This window comes from Numenius arquata, chromosome 9 (genome assembly GCF_964106895.1).
Source record: "Numenius arquata chromosome 9, bNumArq3.hap1.1, whole genome shotgun sequence".
In the NCBI taxonomy this organism is placed as follows: domain Eukaryota; kingdom Metazoa; phylum Chordata; class Aves; order Charadriiformes; family Scolopacidae; genus Numenius; species Numenius arquata.
The window spans coordinates 49995934-50014414 of NC_133584.1; the positions used below are offsets into that span (position 1 = coordinate 49995934).

General features: G+C 42.4%; 1 protein-coding gene across 2 annotated transcripts in view; it reads left to right on the forward strand.

Moving 5' to 3' along the window:
• Positions 1-18481, forward strand: part of VSNL1 (visinin like 1) — a 49425-nt gene extending 30944 nt beyond the window's left edge. The window contains exons 2-3 of one of the 2 annotated variants that reach the window (XM_074153172.1): positions 16461-16676; positions 18084-18481. In XM_074153172.1, coding sequence (XP_074009273.1) covers positions 16461-16676; positions 18084-18281 — 414 coding nt within the window. In that variant the 3' untranslated portion in view covers positions 18282-18481. The remainder of the gene's footprint in view (positions 1-16460; positions 16677-18083) is intronic. The other variant, XM_074153173.1, reaches the window with a different exon arrangement.

Here is an 18481-nt window from a genome sequence, read left to right on the forward strand (position 1 = left end):
GTTCAATTTGAGAGCTCTGATGATGTGGTTTAGGTTTTTACCATATTTCTGAAGTTGTCTCTGCCCAGGGTCATGGCAGGTGATGCTGCTAAATCTGCCCTGGCAGCTGGACTAGGTGTACTCTGGACTCCATCCCAGGTGCAGGAAGAAATGCCAGTGTTGTGTTTTCTAGTTGGACCCTAGACCCCAGCCTGGAAGACAAGCTTCTCCATATTTTGACAGCACTGAAAAGCACTGGCGCCCATTAGCTTGGTAGGCTATTAGTTTTCTTTAGACAAATTCTGTCTAAGGCATCTTTCAAGTTTCTTCTCTCCTGTTGTTTAGCAGGGACTGTATACAATTCTCCTGTGTTTCTTGTTGAGTAAGTGTTTGTTACTTCCTCAGAGACTGAATTTCCTGGCTGGTTTGTTGAAGGTCTTTGCCTGGGCATTATTATCACCCTTAGGTATTTGGCTCTCACTGAGGAAAGATGCAAAGAATTTTGAGACTTCTTTACAAGGAAATCTGGCTGTAACCTTAGTTATGACGATGGTGTCACCTCTCCATAAAGATCTCAGGCTATGAGAAGGAGGGCTTTGCCCTGTTTTTATGAGAGCATGAAATGTAAAACAGACAAAATGCCAACTCTGTCACATATTCTAAATAAGATGCCACATGGAGTCTCTGTGGAACTAGTTGCATTTGAGAGACAGCTGCCTTAAGAGAGTGGTTGTTCACTGAATGCCTCTCACAGATGATTCATGTAGTTTTTAGAGGCTTGAAAATCCTTTGTTAAGATGACCCTTTAAACTAGGAGTGTGTTGAGAAAGGAATGCAATAGGAGGACAAATTCAGAAAAGCCACCATGCTGGAGAAGATGTCTGCCTACCTGTTACTTGTGTGATAATAGCAACCAGTTGAAAGAATGCTTTCTTGTTTTATTCTTGTCTTCTGGTAACTTCAGGTTTGATTTTTTTTCGTTAATTGAGAATTTAACAACTTAATAGAATTAGCTGATTATTTTTCATCCATAATTACATCTGGTATGAAATGTGAGTCTATCAAATATGTGCAAAATATATGTCATTACTCTTCCTCTAGAAATAACTCATCTCTAGAGTGCATTATATGCACTCAACTCATGGAGAAGATCTGTCAGGAACTGGGCTGTATTTCTCAGTTCCAAACTTTAAAAGGATGATTTGGGAACTGGCATCACCAAGAACAGTGTTCCTGGGGGGAACCTCTCTTGGCAAGCGTATACCAGCATCCTTCTGGAGAGCAGTTGGTAGCATAATGGTTTGTTCATGATTGCATAGTTTATTGTTCAATCATTAATGTCTATAGGGCTACTTATTCATCTGTATTGACTCTGGGGTATAAGAATATTAAAATGATGTGATCTGCTTCTCTCCTAAGATAAGAAAGCTAACTTATCTGAAGGCATGTATGACTAATCCTTCTTCGAATTCTCACCCCAATACTGAACTCTATTTTTGCCATTATTATTGTTATTGTATTGTTCCATGCTTGCTGAGGACCGAGTAGCTCTTGTTGTCTGTTCATGAAAGCCTACAACCTGATTTATTTAACATGTTTACGAGAATACTTGGGGGAAAAAGTCAAATCTATTACTCATATTCATTACTCAGTGTGGATAAGCAACAGTTGTTCCCCAGTGTGAGCTAGTTACCATAATTATACTGCTGGGCAGTTCAAATTGCATCAGTCTACATTTTTGAGCGTATTTTTGAGGTAGTGTTTATTAAGGGGAAACATTGATTTTGATACATCCCTTTAGTTATGCTTCACTGTGTCTATAAATAGACCTTGTATTTTGCTCCTTGCAAGTGGGTTTAGTTGGGCTTTCAGGCTTTTCGAGATTTTTTTTGTAGCTGAGGGGAAGAATTCAAATGGATCTGGTTTTGAAACAAAATTGCATTCACCACTACAGGGAAGACATCGGGTATAATTTGTCACAGCCAGAATTTTATGCACAGCTGAAGTGGTGTGGGCATCTTCAGTTGGTCTGGTACATAGAGGGAAAGGGTAACCTAATCCAAAGGAGAACGTGTAACTATGTGGAGCTTGTGTGATAAATAAAGCAGCAAGGAATAAGCATCAAATAAGTGTATTGCTTAAGCGCTTTTTATTGTGTCTTCTTTTCAGCTGATCCTAATGTTGCTATTGGAACTTCAGGTGTTATAAGAGTGTCAAATAGTGCATGCAGTGAGATGTCCTGGTGTTGGAAGAATGGGCATGGGTAGTAGCTTTCTTTTAAGCAAGCATGTTGATGCATCTTTTTTGTTAGTATAGTTTTATTCACCTTTTAGGTAAAGATAATTTTTAATTAGAAGTAACTCATTCTCTGCAGGTTTTAGAATTTATTATATACTATCCCTTTGTATGGTCATACTGCATTCTGGTGTTAAGTAATTTATAGACTAATTATATGAATAAATATAATATCTTAAAGGAATCAAGTGACAGATGAGCTGGTTGAGTTACCTGTAACCAAAGAGGCTGCTCTACCCATTGTAGCTTTTTGCTTCTTGTGGCAAAAAGGAGCTGAAATTCAAAGGTACCCTGTGCTGAAGGATTTGAGTTACTTAACCAGGCAAATACAGGAGAGAAGGCAACCCTGCCTCTCACTTGCAATGTCTTAAATTAACAAGCAGCATGTTCCAGTTTATACTAATATGTTTACGTATTTCTCTAAAATGAGCCCTTGTGGTCATGTCTGATACGTGAAAGGTGGATAAAACCACAGAAACCCACTGGAAAGGGATAGTGAAAAGTGGCAGTACTGAGGAAACAGAATCTGTGGGGTAATTTTCCCCCTCCAAACATCCAGTTCACATTGGTTAATTCCATACAAGTCTGCATGCCCCAAGAGTTGAGTGGAGTAGAAGGAATAAAACTGGGTAGAAGCTCTACTCTGTGGAATGGTACTGTCTTCTTTAGCTGGCCAATTGCCTGCAGAGGAGACACCTTTGGGAAATATCTAGTACTAAGTATCACTGGTATCAATATCCACATTTTGTCTGTACTGGCTCATGATCACAGCAGCAGCATATCCAGGGAGATGGCATCTTTGTGTGAAATGATCTATATGTCCCACAGGGAGTTTTCCTACATCTCTTTCTACAGATGACAAAGAACGTAACTGATGGGGGAAAAATAATCGTATATGATGAGGATTTTTCCTTCTTGCACCATTTTACACAAGGAACAAGAATGTAATCCATTCATCCTTTGAAAGTTTTTGTTCAAGATTCCTTTCCCTTGCAGGTGTTTATCTGTGGAGCTAATACACAAGAAGACAGGGTTCCCAAGAGCTGTCATTGTTTGAATGCTTGTGGTGCATTCTAGACTTGCCCATACTTCTTAATTCCCAGAAGGTGACACAATGGGTTGTGGTGTTCCCTTCTCCTTTCCCACCTTTGGGAAGATCCATTGGATTAAGTCACAAAGAAGAGTCTTCCAGGCTCTTTGCACTGACTTTTCCTCTTTCCTCTTTCGTCTGTGTTGCGCTTTAGGTTTTATGCAAATGCTGCTCAACCAAGACTCCTAGATATTGTGACTGTCACTAACACTGATAATAATGCTGTTATTCACATGGAACTACAAATGTGCACAACACTTCACATAAATAAAACTGGGGGTTTTTGAACATCAGTGAGCTCAAGAGTGTTATCTTCCAAGACATTTTTTCTAAGCAAGGACTGATTTAGTCCATTGGTTTGACACATATCTAAATATATCTAGATATATATAGTTATATATGCATGATCCTTTGCACCAGAATGCTGGTATTCCAAAGTTTTTGTATACTATTGGTCTTGGTATTGACCTTTCAAAAGGCTTGAATTATAAGAAAAGGCCTAGATTTGGAAGAAAATACATTATCTCTCCAAGCTGGAATCTTAAAGCTCTACTGTGTTAAAAGAGACCTTTTTATTATTATTCTCCATAGGAACAGAATTGAAAGGGTTACAGGTGGACGGATCTCCTAAGTAGGGCTGTACAAAATTTTCAGAAGGAAACCTGAAAACCGGCCTGCTCACAGCTTCATTGCAAAAGAAAAGCTTTGGGACAGGCCTTGAAGCAGTTAGAAATTTTCAATTTCAAATTATTAGAAACTTCAGTTTAGTTCCTCTGTGAATTGTTGGATTGCTGTTGGATTGCTTTGCAACTCAGAACTGAAAATAAAAGTCAATAGGATATGCCAAGGGACAGCAGGGGAAAAAAGGATGATATCACATCATTGCCCACCTGCCCCTTGTCTGCTGTGCTCACTATTGCGGCTGTCGCTACCAACCTGCCTGTCTCTCACCTCTAGCTTTGGGGTCCTTCCCATTCCCTAGGATCTTCCCCCTTTTGTCCTGCACTGAAACCTTACTCTGTAACACATTCTGTGACCAACTCCAATCGGATACCTGTTTGTGTGCCAAGAGTTTAGGGACAGATGTTGTGTGGTCTCTGAGCAAAGAGATGTCAGGATTTACCAAGTTGGATTTCCAAGTACTCTGTGACACTGACTCTGCCTGGCCCTTAGGCGTTGTTAAACATTTTGGGTACAACACAATAAAATCACCACTCCCAGTGCATTGCCTGGGGTTGGTTGGGCACAGAGGGATGAATTGCACACCGACTGACCTAGAGACTATGGTGCTATCCGGTTACTTAGTCTGTGTGTTCCTGTTGGGACCGAGCTGCCTGGAAATGCAGGCTGGGGTTCCCTTTTCTAGCCTGTGATGGCAAGGAGCAGCAGGGCACACCAGTTCTGGGGGCAGTCAGCCCTTCCCATTTTCTCACCTTGAGTACTTGATGCTTTTCTCAGCAGACCTTTCTCAAGGTGCTCCTGGTACTCTTTTTTCCCACTCCTTTGATCTTTCTGGACTTCAGGTTGTAGTTTCCTTCCTTGGATGGAAAGGTTTATGGACTGCTCTATGGCCAAAGGTTTTATGAACTGGAAAAGATATCCGAGTCCACCAGTTCCCAGCTCATTGGAGAGAGCTCTGCTTGTAAAGGAATTGATGGTTCTCCCCAGAATTTAAAGCTATTTATTGGTAATTCCTCAATTAGCAGGGTTTGCCCTCAATATCAAGAAAAGAGATTTTCTAGTTTAGCACTCACTGAGATCTTCAGATGCTCAGTTCTCTGATACTCCCAGCTACAGCCATTTTCCTTCTCTTTCTGCAGTTTCCTTTCTGCAGTACTGGGCTATAACAACTCCATATGTATAGGAATTTTAGGAGAACATATTACATAAGTATATGAGATAGATATTTCAGGCACAAGAATTTTGTCTGCAGTTCCATCTGTATATTCATAAGATGGTTGTCTTAGACTTTAGTGACTCCTGTTTCAAATCCCTTTTTGGCTGGAAATAGCACTTACTGAGGCTTCTATAGTCCCATTCTTTTGGAAGTTTGCACTAAGGACTTTGCAACACAGCAGGCACAGCATTTGAGTTAATACTCTGAACCACTGGAGCCAAAACTCCCTGGGAAAATAAAGCCTTTTTCAGAAATGAAAAGGAGTCAGATGATCTTTACTGGGGAGTAAAAGAAAAGGAAGGAAAAAAAAAAAAAATGTCCCAGATCAGTGTATTTCAGTGTATTCTCCATCTGGTATGTTCCCAGATTCCTAAAGAGATAACATGGTGTCAAGAAAAAGGATGTTGTAATTAGGCTGGGACATAGTTACAGCACAGCAGGATCCTGACATTGTCACAGCCCTGTGCTATCGCTGACCTTGGGGTAGTGGAAGACTGTGCCAAACTTTAAATAAATAAAGTGTTCCAGGGCTCCTGCTCAGTTAGGGAAGATCAAAGAGAAATAACATTTAATCAGCGGTAGTCGTGGTGTTATGCACTAGCAATACTAATTGTTTTGACGACAATTCTCTCTGGAGATTTTTTTTGTTAGCACTGAGTAATAACTGATCTGCTAGTGTATTGACCTATAGCACTACCACAGCTCAATTAAGTTTCTTATTGTCCAAATCTAATCAGAGAAAAGCTGAGATTGAAAATCGATTCATTTCCTGCTATTAATGACTAATTCCCCATAAATGTGAGTATAGAGATTAACTTTCCAGGTTGAAAGATTTTTTTTAGAGGTAGACCCTGCCAGATGGATGTTTGAGGAGAAGAAGCATGGTTTCTCTTTTCCCATCCATCTTCCTCCAACCTCTTGGCATATGCTGTTTTTTTACTTTGAGTCTCGCTTTATCATAGCCTGTGGTGTGTGCTTGTTCTCTGGTCTCTGAAGCCGTTTCACACAATTGGAAGGAACTGCTATTGATAGTTCAAATCAACTCCTAAATTCTCAAATATTTCTTCTCCATGTGCTTCAGATTAACATTTCTGCAGTGGCTAAAAACATCTGCAAGACAGGGTGGCTTAGTCTTTAATAATAATGTAAGAGTTAGTCACAGTCCTTGGAGGTCTGGGTAAGACACAGACTCTTCTCTGATCCCACTTCAGCCTGCACAATTTGTGAATTTTCCCAGTGAAGAGGAGAAATTATATTTCTTGGCCCTTCTAAATATTTCTTCTTTATGTGAAGAACTAACAGCTGCTTATAAGCCTTCCCATGTGTCTCTGCATTGCATATGTGTTCACAGCATTACAGCTACTGAGCGGAGACACAAGCAGTAAACGTCCATGAGCTCTGGCAGTTCTCCCTGGTTCTTGCTAGTTGTATGGCTCCCACTGCAGCAATATCTGAAGTAGTCCCAATTCTTTGTTGTATTTATCTTCATGGCGCTCCTCGGAGGTGGGGACATCTCACGAAATTTGCACATGGAGAACTGAGACCTAAATAGTCATTTAGACTCTGGTCTTTGGTGGTCCTTGAGATTATCCTTTCCAGAGGCTCAGCCCTGTGGCTCAGCTGCTGTGGAGACCTATAGACCCACGGCTGTGGACGGTGTCCACTGCCTTGGGACCATCTGGCAAGCTGAAGCCAAGTGGCTGGAGGCAGTTTTCCCGGGTGAGATATTTCTAACTTATACTGCAGATGTGCTTAAGAGTGCAGCTATACCAGACTCAGCATCAATGGGGGCAAAAGGCTGGAGGGCTTTTACCCTGAAGATTAGCTCTGGGACAGTGTATAAGTTGGTTTTTTCCCCCTCAGGTTCTGTATTGTTCCTGCTCTGCAACTGATGCCTTATTCGTGATGTTGGGTTTTTTTTTTTTGTTTGTTTTTTGGTTTTTTTTTTTTTAATTTGCCTTACTGCAGAAAATACCGTGCTGGTTTCTGCTTTGCAGCAGTGAATTTTGGCTGTACTGACAGGTTCGGGTCTGTATCCTCTCAGCCTGAAGCCCAGATTCATGTGTATCAATCCAGTGTAATCTTATGGGGTAATCTCTTCCCTGATACTCAGCAAAACATAATCAGACTCATTTTTTCGGCTGACTGTAGAGAAGAACTTGATTACTGTGAAGGATTCTGGCTGGTAAAACCCATGCAGACCTGCAGTACTGGGTCGTGGCATTGTGTGCCCCAATTCTGCATTTTTCCAGTGGGTCAGTCCAGTGGACCTTTTGTCTATGTAAAGCGCAATAAAAAGGCTAGAGTTGAGCCAGAAAATGACCTTTCTCCCACATACAAGCAGGGATTCACATGCTTTGGGTGTGAAGCGCTTTGGTACATGTATGACAAGCTGGAAGGAGATAATAACCCTTCAAACACTGAATGGAAGAAGAGGGAGAAACAGGAAAACTGATAGTGTTTTGCTCCCAGTAAAGGGAGCTGTAGGAGAAACACAAAATGAATCTGACTTCTGAAGCAGTGTAGCTATATTAACATGCAAGAGAAAAAAATGCATTGATACAGTTGCTTCATTGTGCATTCCATCAGCAGAAGCTGCAGTCTTACACATGGACAGGCTAAACATCATCGTCTACTGTCTACAGCAAGAATCTTGCTGTTTCCTGAATTACATTAGTGCCTTAGAGTAATACATTGAGCTTGGGTTTCAAAAAGTACACACTCTGACACAGTAGTACCATTATTATCCATTTATTTGGGTTTTTGAAGGCAGAGGAAATACAATTCACTAACCATGAACAAAGGGTGTTAGGGCTATGCTTGCTCTTTTCAGCTTCATATGCAAAGTAAAAAAAAGCTTAGCAAAAGAAATTTTTAAGCTAACCAGCCTGGTAATACACAAAAGATGTGATTGGGTAACGCCCTCAGCTTCGGAACATACTCCACAAACCCCTGCTGCTATTCCAGGCAGTTTTACCTGCATCATTAACTCACAAGACCAAACCAAACTGCCCATTTTCCTCCAGCTGTATGTGTGGTGGAGCAGAGGTCGGGGATGCCCATCAGCCCCATTAGTGTGGCCATTGCTTCAGCCCTTGTGCAGATCAGTGGCATCAGTGCTGTAGCTGGGAGTGAGCTATTGCGAGAGATTTTAGACCTCTCCTCTCTTAGGATTTCTCTGCATAACGGAGTGATAATGCAGAGTGAGGAAGGATAGAAGAGAAGGTTGAGAAGAGGGTCCCCATCTGTACCACAACTCTGAATATCATGTCTGGATCAGTTACAGCATCAGCACAGTGCAGAAACATCATCCCGTTCCACCCCCTGGAATTTTAGTAATGAAATTAAATCGTTGTAACCCTCACTTCATTTTCGATGCATATGAACAGGACAGCCCCAGACCTTTCAAAGGCATGTGATGTACCTTTCTGTGCTGATGTGCTACGACTCTGCGGCTGAGAGCTGGGAACAGGACAGGAACATCTGTATCTCTGGGATCCAAATCCCTTAACGTTTGATTAAATTGTTAATGGAAGCATGCATAGCTGCTGAAATTACTTCTGCTTCTGTGGAGCCAAATTCTTGGGTGCTCATTCATTGCCTGTTATGTCTCTGCAGTAAACTTCTGTCTCAGAGTGCTCTGAGACTGAAATCCTCAGTGTTTATCTAAATGCTTTTCATTTAAAGGGCAGCTGGGGATTTCAGCACAGTGAGATGTGGTTAATTGCCTCCGGGAACAGGATCTCCAAAGTCTAGACAGAAGAGTTGTGTGAGAAAAGCCCTTGGAAATCCACAGCCAAAACATTTGGACATTTGGACACCTTAGAGTGATGGAAGACCTAGCGGTGAAGGCAATTGCTCAGTACCCTTCATTGCTGGTGTCCCTCTGTGGGTTTCGTCTTGGTTGCCTAAAGGCCCTTGGGGTCCGGACTTGAAAAACAACATTTGGGTGTGTTTCAGTTCATTAAAGTTCTCATCCAATGAATAGTAACTCAGGGAAAACCTTTGACAGAACTACAAAGTGGCAAGGAAATGCTTTCAGATTTAGCCTGATCATAAGCTCAATTCAAAATCCATTGAAGTAACTGGATTGTTTGCATTGGCCCATACTGCTAATAATACACATTCTGCTTAGTAACATAGCAGTTAAGATGCAGATGAATTGAAAGGAGAATTGTGAAAATTATCTGAGTTAAAGTAGATTTTTAAATACATTTAGTGGCGGAAATACTAGAATCCATATCTCCTAAAACAGTTCCTCAAGCACTAATTTGTTAAAAAAAAAAAAAAAGTTTGCTCTCTTTCTGATGCCTTTAATATTAGTTCACCCAAGCTGTTCCCAATTTGGGAACTCATAGTTCCCTGATCTGTGCTATGCTGTAGCTGGTGCTTTCTCCTGAGCTGCCCATTCAGCTGCCCCTGTCTCAGACAGGGGAGGGAAGCGAGTCTGAGGTTTCCACGTCCAAGCTGAGACCTTTCAGCAGGGAAAGGATGTTGCATCGTCCCACTGCTGTGATTTTGGAAAGCCTGTTCTACAGGCAAGCACTAAAAACACTCGTTCAGCGAAAAGCACATAGAAGATGGCTGGGAAGGGGTTGAGTCTGGGAACTACAAGGACTAGAAGTCTCCCTGCTTCGGACTGTGAAGACTGACTTTGCAATAAATATGTAATTTAATGATCCCTCTGCTCCCCCTACAACCAGTCCAGGGAGAAGTCTCTGACACCTAATTTGCCTGTTTAAGGTCGCTCTTTGGAGAAGCCTCTCTCCATTGACCAAAGAGGGATGCATGGCTCCGGTCCAGGGCGACGCTGTGGCTCTCATAGCCACCAGCGTTCCTGCTTACAGCCCCATCCTGCTCGGCCTTGGCCATGTCCCTGGTGCCCTCCCCATCGGTCCCCACCACCCTTGGCAGGATGCTTTCTGTCCACCCTCTCTGCTCCAGCGCTGGGCATGCAGGCAGCTCGCAACATTTCACATTCATTTCACTGGCGTTACTCTGGAGAATAAGGGTGAGACATAACATGAACAAAAGGGCACGTCGTGCCTTATCCATTCTTAATCCACACATCCTCAGGAAGACTTGAAAATGTGTCTTTATCTGTTTTAAAGGTGTATCTCTCCTGACCTGCTCTTGAGCTGTGTATTCCCAGAGCAGTCAAATCTCTTCCAGAAGAAGGACAAATGTACTGGTTGTGTCTTTTTGTGCTGCTCTGGTTATGCTCTTGTTACATTAGTTTTCATTTTTGTACAAAGAGGCGCTGGCTGCAGCCCTGCAGGTCACCCTGCTGCCAAAGTAGCACAACCTTCCCATCAGGTCCCAATAGTTCACAGCCTGTACATCTCCCCCTTCTCATGCCTTAACACATGAAGTGCAAGAGTGCAGGACGTTATAGTAAATTACAATTATTTTTTTCTAAAGGAGAGAATTAAAAAGTAATCTTTTTTCTTATCATCTCCTCAACTTCTGTGTTTGGAAGAACGCAGAGCTTCATCCTCTTGTAAAACTAGTGAGCAGCAGCCTGCTCTCCAGTCATCTCAGGCATCCACCTCATGACCCCACTTCTGAGGATCTGTAAGATGGGGCTCGACCAGCAGCTATCAGCATCTAGGTTGAAATTTAAGAGGTTTGCTGTAAAAAATACCCATCTGAGCTTCTATCAGCAGCCAAACTTCCTGATTCTCCAAGTGCTCCTGTTGTCCACTTACAAAAGTGAACTGTGTTCCTGGCAAACTTATGAAAGAGAGGAAAGAAAACCCTAACAAAGTAGATAAAAAGGGTAAGTCACTCCTTTCTAAAGTGCAACAGCATCAATTGTATACGTTTTTTCCCATGGGAGCCAACTGCTGGGCTTGTTTCCACGTGCTGGTCCCCAGCGATGCTCACACTGCTCCTTGTGCTGGCTGTGCCCCACTTGTCCCTCTTGGCTGCTTCAGCCCTCAGCAGAGCATGGCAGTGCCGAGCCCCAAATGGGGCAGCTCAGCTCCTGCGGGAATCAGCGGCTGCTTCTTCCATCTTCTCCACGCGTGGGCTGCAGAAGCCCTGTACCACCTCCTGCTCGCCCACCTCCCATTCTGTTCTCCAGCTCCCACCTTGGTGCTGGAAGCTGTGACATTACACCAGTGATGCAGTTGTCACCCGGGCAGGTGTAGGTCAGCTTTCTGTACACTACTCTAATTCTGGTTTTCTCCATTTTATAGCAGAATTTCCCTTTTAATAGAAATACATCTCAAACATGATAAAACATCACATGAAAAGCAAAGCACCATTCAGGCCAGTCTATAGATTCTCTCCAGCCCACCCTACCAGTGAAGGAGACACCCTTCTTTTTTGGACCTCCTCATCACTGGGGAATTTGGGGAAATGTATTGCTTTTGGTTTTGTTTTTTCTTTTATGTTTTAGCCATATGCTAGAGCTTTAGCCGTTATGCTTTAGCATATGCTTTATGATTTTTCAGTAACTTCCTCCCAAAGATGATCTGAATAGAGTTGGTCACAGAGTTGTCTGTGAACAGCATCACTTCAAAGATGCTAAAGTATCTGCAGCCAAGCAGATCAATATTTCTAGGTATTTGATCAGTTTTCCCAAGACTTAAGTTATGTACAATTTGTAGATGCTATTCGCTAGATACTCTTATTCCAGGACCCTTTGAAAGTTTCCCGTGTCCCATAAAGGTGTCCAGAAACACTCTGGGACATAAGAATCTGCAAGACAATCTTCTCCTCCAAAATTTGAGGAGCAGAATAAGAGGGATTTTTTTTTTCCTCTTCCTTTTTCCTTTCTTAAGTGGTAGTTGTCTGTAGAGATAACACTTTCTTCACGCACCAGCATGTTGATGTAACTGATCAGAAAATTCACAGGCCAAGCAAGAGATAAGACTAGAGAAGCAGAATCATCGAATGGTTAGAGTGGGAAGGGACCTTAAAGATTGGCTTGTTCCAACCCCCCTGCCATGGGCAGGGACACCTCCTGCTAGACCAGTTTGCTCAAAGCCCCATCCAGCCTGGCCTTGAACACCTCCAGGGATGAGGCACCCACAACTTCCCTGGGCAAAAGAAAGGAAAGGAAACAAGGGAATGACCAGTGTTTGATCACCCATGGAACTGACTGCCACAAAAAGCCCAGGCAGGTATAGTTTATCTTGGTTTTTGGATGAAAAGGGTAAAGCAGGAGACAATGCTGGTGTGTAGAGTGCCGTTTTCAGTAGCACCATTGCAGCAGAAGGGAAATAGTTGCTTCATATCTAGGTTGATCACCTGAACAAGGGTTTGCAGAGGAGGCTGAAGAACCCACTGATTTTCCCAGTGGCTGTAGCCGCTGAAAATCCCAGTTGTGTTTCTTCACTTGTTTTTGAGGCATTCACTGAGCTCATGCCAGCGTGCCATATGAGGCAGACTAAAACACCCTCATGTCCCCCTTGCCAAAAATGGGTATTTGCCTTCCAGCGATCCCTGTCTCCCATTGCACTTGGCTCAGACTAGTCTTTAAGTAGTTGACAGTCTGTGGCTTTATGGAAAAAAGGGCCTTTACATCTTCCTAAGGCCTCACTGTATTTTAATAGTCAAATAATGTTTCAGCAGAGGTAGCTTCTTTTGCTCGTTAATTGTTTTGGTTTTGTTTTATTCCATTTCTTATTTATGAATAATTTCAAAACAGGCCAATGGAAGTCTTCAAGTAGATTTTCAAACAAGTTTTGACAATGTTTTTTAGTTGTTCTGAGCTAAAAATAATACAAACCAGCAGGTACAGACTGGAGAAGAGTGCCTTCAGTCCCTAAAGGACCTTTTACTGCATTTGCTCCCTAGAGGGAGGAAAACAGACACACGCACACATAAAAAATCCCCAAGACAAACAAAAAAAAAGGCATGAACTCCATTTGTTCACCTTACTAGGCTGTAAATGCCAAGGCCTAGCTCTGAGCAGTGCCACCACCTTCCTCACCTCAGAAGAGAAAAACTCCTTTTCCTGTCTCTGATGAGAAAATTAGAAGGATGCTTTTCTCCCTGCTACGGGAGGTTAATGGCATGACTGGACAAGAGGTCACCACAGCTTGCTGATGCTCCTCTAACGGGAGACTGAATGATACATTAATTTTTCCCCAAGAATAATTTGGAAATGGTCTTTGGCATCTCTGGTCACTGACGCCTCCTAATTCCCCTCTTTGTTCTTGGGAGTATTGAGTATTGAGTATTTCTAGGTGTGTGCCGCCACTTGGCCATTTTTGTAGGTGAGCTTCTTCATTGCATTTTAAGTTCTTTGGTTCCTCCAGGAAGTACATTTGTACCATTTCTCAGTCTGGATCGTAGGAGAGTAGCACCTGAATGTATTTTGGTTCTCTGAACAGTGAAAAGGATGATAATGTTTCCCTCACACTACTTGCCTTTCTGTTACAGAGACTGTGGAGTGACAGTCACAGAGATACGGATCGGGCTACATCCTCAGCAATAGTCAGCTCTTAACCAAAACACTTGGAAGACTGGAAAATTTTGAAGTATTTTGTTTTGTAACCTGTATGTCACAGGACAGTGATCAGTACAGATTTCATAGAATCATAGAATGGTTTGGGTTGGAAGGGACCTTAAAGATCATGTAGTTCCACCCCTGTGCCATGGGCAGGGACACCTCCCACTAGACCAGGTTGCTCAAAGCCCCATCCAGCCTGGTCTTGAACACCTCCAGGGATGGGGCATCCACAACTTCTCTGGGCAACCTGTTCCAGTGTCTCACCACCCTCAGAGTGATTTAAAAAGCAAGAGATTATTCTAATTGTCTTTTCAGCTTTGAACAGCCAGCAAGCTCCCAAGAAATATAATAAGAGAGACAGTGGAGTCCAGGTGGAGCTACAGGGAACAAGAGCCACTTCTTAGCTTCCTACCAGTGATCTGCAGAAGTGTACATGTATCTACCTACACATGCACACATCTAAAATTAAATATCACCTATGTTAACATCTGCAGTTGATACAGAAGTTGAAGAAAAGGTAGATCATGAAGAAGAGAAAGCAATGAGAAGGATTTTTAATAACCTGCAAATAATATTCAGGTTTTGGATAACATTCACATAACTTTGTTCTGTGACAACCGAACCTAGAATTGTGAGCCCAAAGAGCCATCCCAGGGAGGGAGCTCTGTTTGCTTTGACAAAACACTGAGGTTTGCACTAGAAGAGCAATTCAGCAAGGTCTGGTAGCTGCAGTCGCTGCAGTCCCCAATGGTGTCAGAGAATCCATATACCTTTATATGTATTTATGAGCTCAATCATACTTACCATAGCGGCGTCCAAAAATTTTTAAAGGTCAAAAACCAAGAAGTACAGCTGCAACAGCACCTTGAGATATTTACAGCTCCATCAGTTTGGGTGATCAAAGCAGGAACGGGCTGGGTTGAATTCAGACACAGGCGTTACTTTTTCAGGGGGAGACGATACCAAACGCCTCTTTCAGCTGTTGGAGAAGGGGCGCAGAAGCAGCAGCTGGATGCTGACCCCTGCTAAGTCAGATGAGAAAATCACAACTTTAACAGCAATGTTAACCTGGACAAAATCCCACTGGAATGGGTACAGTGTCACTCTCTCTCGATGACTCCACACCATGTTCAAATATCTCCCCATAAAGATACTTGGGAAGTGAGATGGGCATATTTGATACCTCTTCTGGGATAATCCAGTGTTTTGCACCCCTTTGAGGGCAGACCACAACAGGGCAATATTGTGAATGGATGGAAGTGGGCAAAATATAAGGAAGATTTTGCATTGACTATAATGCAACTGAGCCAGAGATTGTATAGCAGTCATACCTCACAGCAATGCAAAGGTTATCCAGAATTGTGTCTGAAAAGTTGGTATCAGAGAAGACAGTAAGTTTAAAGGAGAATTTCAGGTTAGGACCTCTTTGGCAATGCAGCAGGGACTCCACATGGCCACAAATTTGTTGCAAGCAGCAGGCTATGCATGAAGTTGTTTATTTTTTAGGGCAAGATGCAGTATCCGCATGGTCGTTTGGCCTCCTCAAAGGAAAAGCAGCAAAGGCTTGCCATGTTCGGCATCTGTATTTAGTCAGTCAATTAGTAGCGCCCATTTCTGTATGTGCTGTGAGATCCCCGAGATCCTCCATAAAATCTGAGTGTATTGTTCAAGAGCTTTCACAGCAACCACAGCAACCACCAGCCTCCAGTGACAGCTCTGGGCTGGGAAATGGAAAATTGTAAAATGCAGACCCACTTCCTCAGCTGCCACCATGGTCTGTGCTTCAAACTTACAATATTAAATGCAATACTTACTAAGAATTGGAATTTTAAAAAGCAGAAAAGGAGATGGCTCTCAGTTTGGGAGTAATGCACATTTATATTTTAGGAGCATGAAAACCTCCATGAAAGGGGGAAGGGAATACAGAAACAATCATTATTTGCATACAGTCCCTTCAGTGCAATGGGACTTCTGCACTGGGGTGAAGAGGAATGTTTTCTTGAGTCTGGGCCACAGAAAGAACAACTACTGTCTCCAGTGTCTTAAATCATACATTTCCTGAGGGAGAAAAAATACCGGCTGAAAACTTACAGGTTATGGTCATTCAGAATACTTTGTTAAGCTACGGCCACAGTTGAGGTGTTCCCTAATAATGGATATTAAACATGAAGAGCATTCTCCTGTATTGTTTAACTGGATCTCAGTTCTCATCTTACGTCCTTGCATTATGTTGGTTGGCAGAAGAGAACATATGTTCCTGGGATTTTGTGCTCTGTGTGGATTTTTTTTTTTTTTTTTTTTAAATAAACGAAGTTATATAAGAACAAGCCCACACATCCGCTTGGTTGGAACGTGTCAGGGGCTGGTTACTCCCAGGCAGAAAATATACTGCTAAAATGCACCTTGGTTTCTGTATTTCATAGTCAGACAACATTACATTCCATCTGCCCTTTGCACCCAACTTCATTTAAAGGTTCATCTAGTTAATTTAGCTTTAAATTAAAATGAAATATATTTGTAATACAGTTTGCGGTGAGCGAAGAGATTTTTGTAGAGATAAGGTTTTAATAGTCATTACACTGTAACCATTACAGACGCTTACATTGCGTAGCTTCAGTTTTACACGAAGCCCACCAGCAACTCTTCATAAATGCCTCACTTCAGTATTTTGCAGGCAGGAACATCGCTTGCTCCCTTGCGTTGCCCATGATTGTATTTATTATTCTATTTTGCAGTTCTTTCCATATGGAGATGCTTCAAAGTTTGCCCAGCATGCCTTCCGAACCTTTGATAAAAACGGAGATGGGACCATCGACTTCAGAGAGTTCATTTGTGCACTGTCCATCACCTCACGAGGCAGCTTTGAGCAAAAGCTGAACTGGGCCTTCAACATGTACGACCTGGATGGTGATGGTAAAATTACAAGAGTGGAAATGCTGGAAATTATAGAGGTGAGATCAATATGACACTGAAAAATAACATGTCGGAGCATTAGTAAAATCTGATTACTTGTTCACGTACCCTTTAGATTTTAAGAAACAAGAGGCCATACTGTATCATTAAAAGCATACATTCATAGAATCATAGAATGGTTTGGGTTGGAACGGGCCTTATAGATCACGTAGTTCCACTCCTGTGCCATGGGCAGGGACACCTCCTGCTAGAGCAGGTTGCTCAAAGCCCCATCCAGCCTGGTCTTGAACACTTCCAGGGATGGGGCATCCACAACTTCTCTGGGCAACCTGTTCCAGTGTCTCACCATCCTCACAATAAAGAATTTCTTCTAATATCTAGCCTAAATCTCCCTTCTTCCAATTTAAAACCATTACCCCTCATCCTATGGCTCCCCTCCCTGATAAAGAGAGTCCCTCCCCAGCTCTCCTGTAGGCCCCCTTCAGGTACTGGAAGGGACTATAAGGTCTCCCCAGAGCCTTCTCTTCTCCAGGCTGAACAACCCCAACTCTCTCAGCCTGTCTTCATAGCAGAGGTGCTCCAGCCCTCTGAGCATCTTTATGGGCCTCCTCTGGACTCACTCCAATGGGTCCCTGTCCTTCTTGTGTTGGGGGCTCAACACATTGCATGTATTCATCCTATCCCAACTCACGCCTAAGTAACAACAGATGTAGTCTCTGAGAATGGCAGGGGGTACATATGTGCATGTGAGCTTTTCAATATCTAGAGGTAATTTTTTTTCTGATGAAGGGATTAACCATAAGAACAGCAGAGCAAAGGATTTACAAAGCCCATCTCAAAATCACTTGACACCCATGAAATTACTGGTTTGTAGCTCAAGTAGCTGAAGCCTCACTGGAGATTAACTTCAGATTACAGAAATTTACAGGGATAACAACACACTATTTTAAGTGAGCTCTCACAGATGGGCTTTAAGATGACCACAGCTCTAACAGGAAGGATAAAGTTTACCTCCCTCGTCATCTGCAGCTACTCACCACAGCAGTTAATACCAGATTTTGCTCACATGTACCCACAGAAAGCTATTAAAAGGTGATGACTGCTAAAACTGATTATTCAGAATTTATGTGAAATGTTTCGAGGGAGTGACTAAAAGCCAAATAAGCAGTTGATCCAGAGAATAGGTTACAGCAGTTTTGCACCGTCAAACAGAACGGCAAAGAAACTCATTCCAGGATGCAAAATGTAACCCCTGATACATCTAAAGATAGCAAAACACATTCTTCCTTGTTTTAAGTACGTCGACGTCTGATTCTAAGGGAAAAACCAAATCTTTAGGGAAGGTGGCAGTCATTTTATTGTTGGAAAATCTTTCCAGATTTTGATCACATCAAAAAATCGGGTTAATTCATTTGTTGAGTTCTCTATTTGGTTTCTTTCCAAAGGCCATCTACAAAATGGTGGGCACTGTGATAATGATGAAAATGAACGAGGATGGTCTGACGCCTGAGCAACGGGTAGACAAGATCTTCAGTAAGATGGATAAGAACAAAGACGACCAGATCACACTGGATGAATTCAAAGAAGCTGCAAAGAGTGATCCTTCCATCGTATTACTCCTGCAGTGTGACATTCAGAAATGAGCTGGTGTGCAACGCGTCATAGACTGCACAGAAGTTCAATGTTCCATTCAGTTTGCAGCTATTTCCACACACACAAAAATTTGCTTGGACTACCTATAAATGGACTTGCTTCTTGTGTTTGAAACACTTGTGTGCATGAGAATGTCATTTGCTAAAGAATTTTAAAAGTATATATTATAAAAATAAACTGCCACAACGTG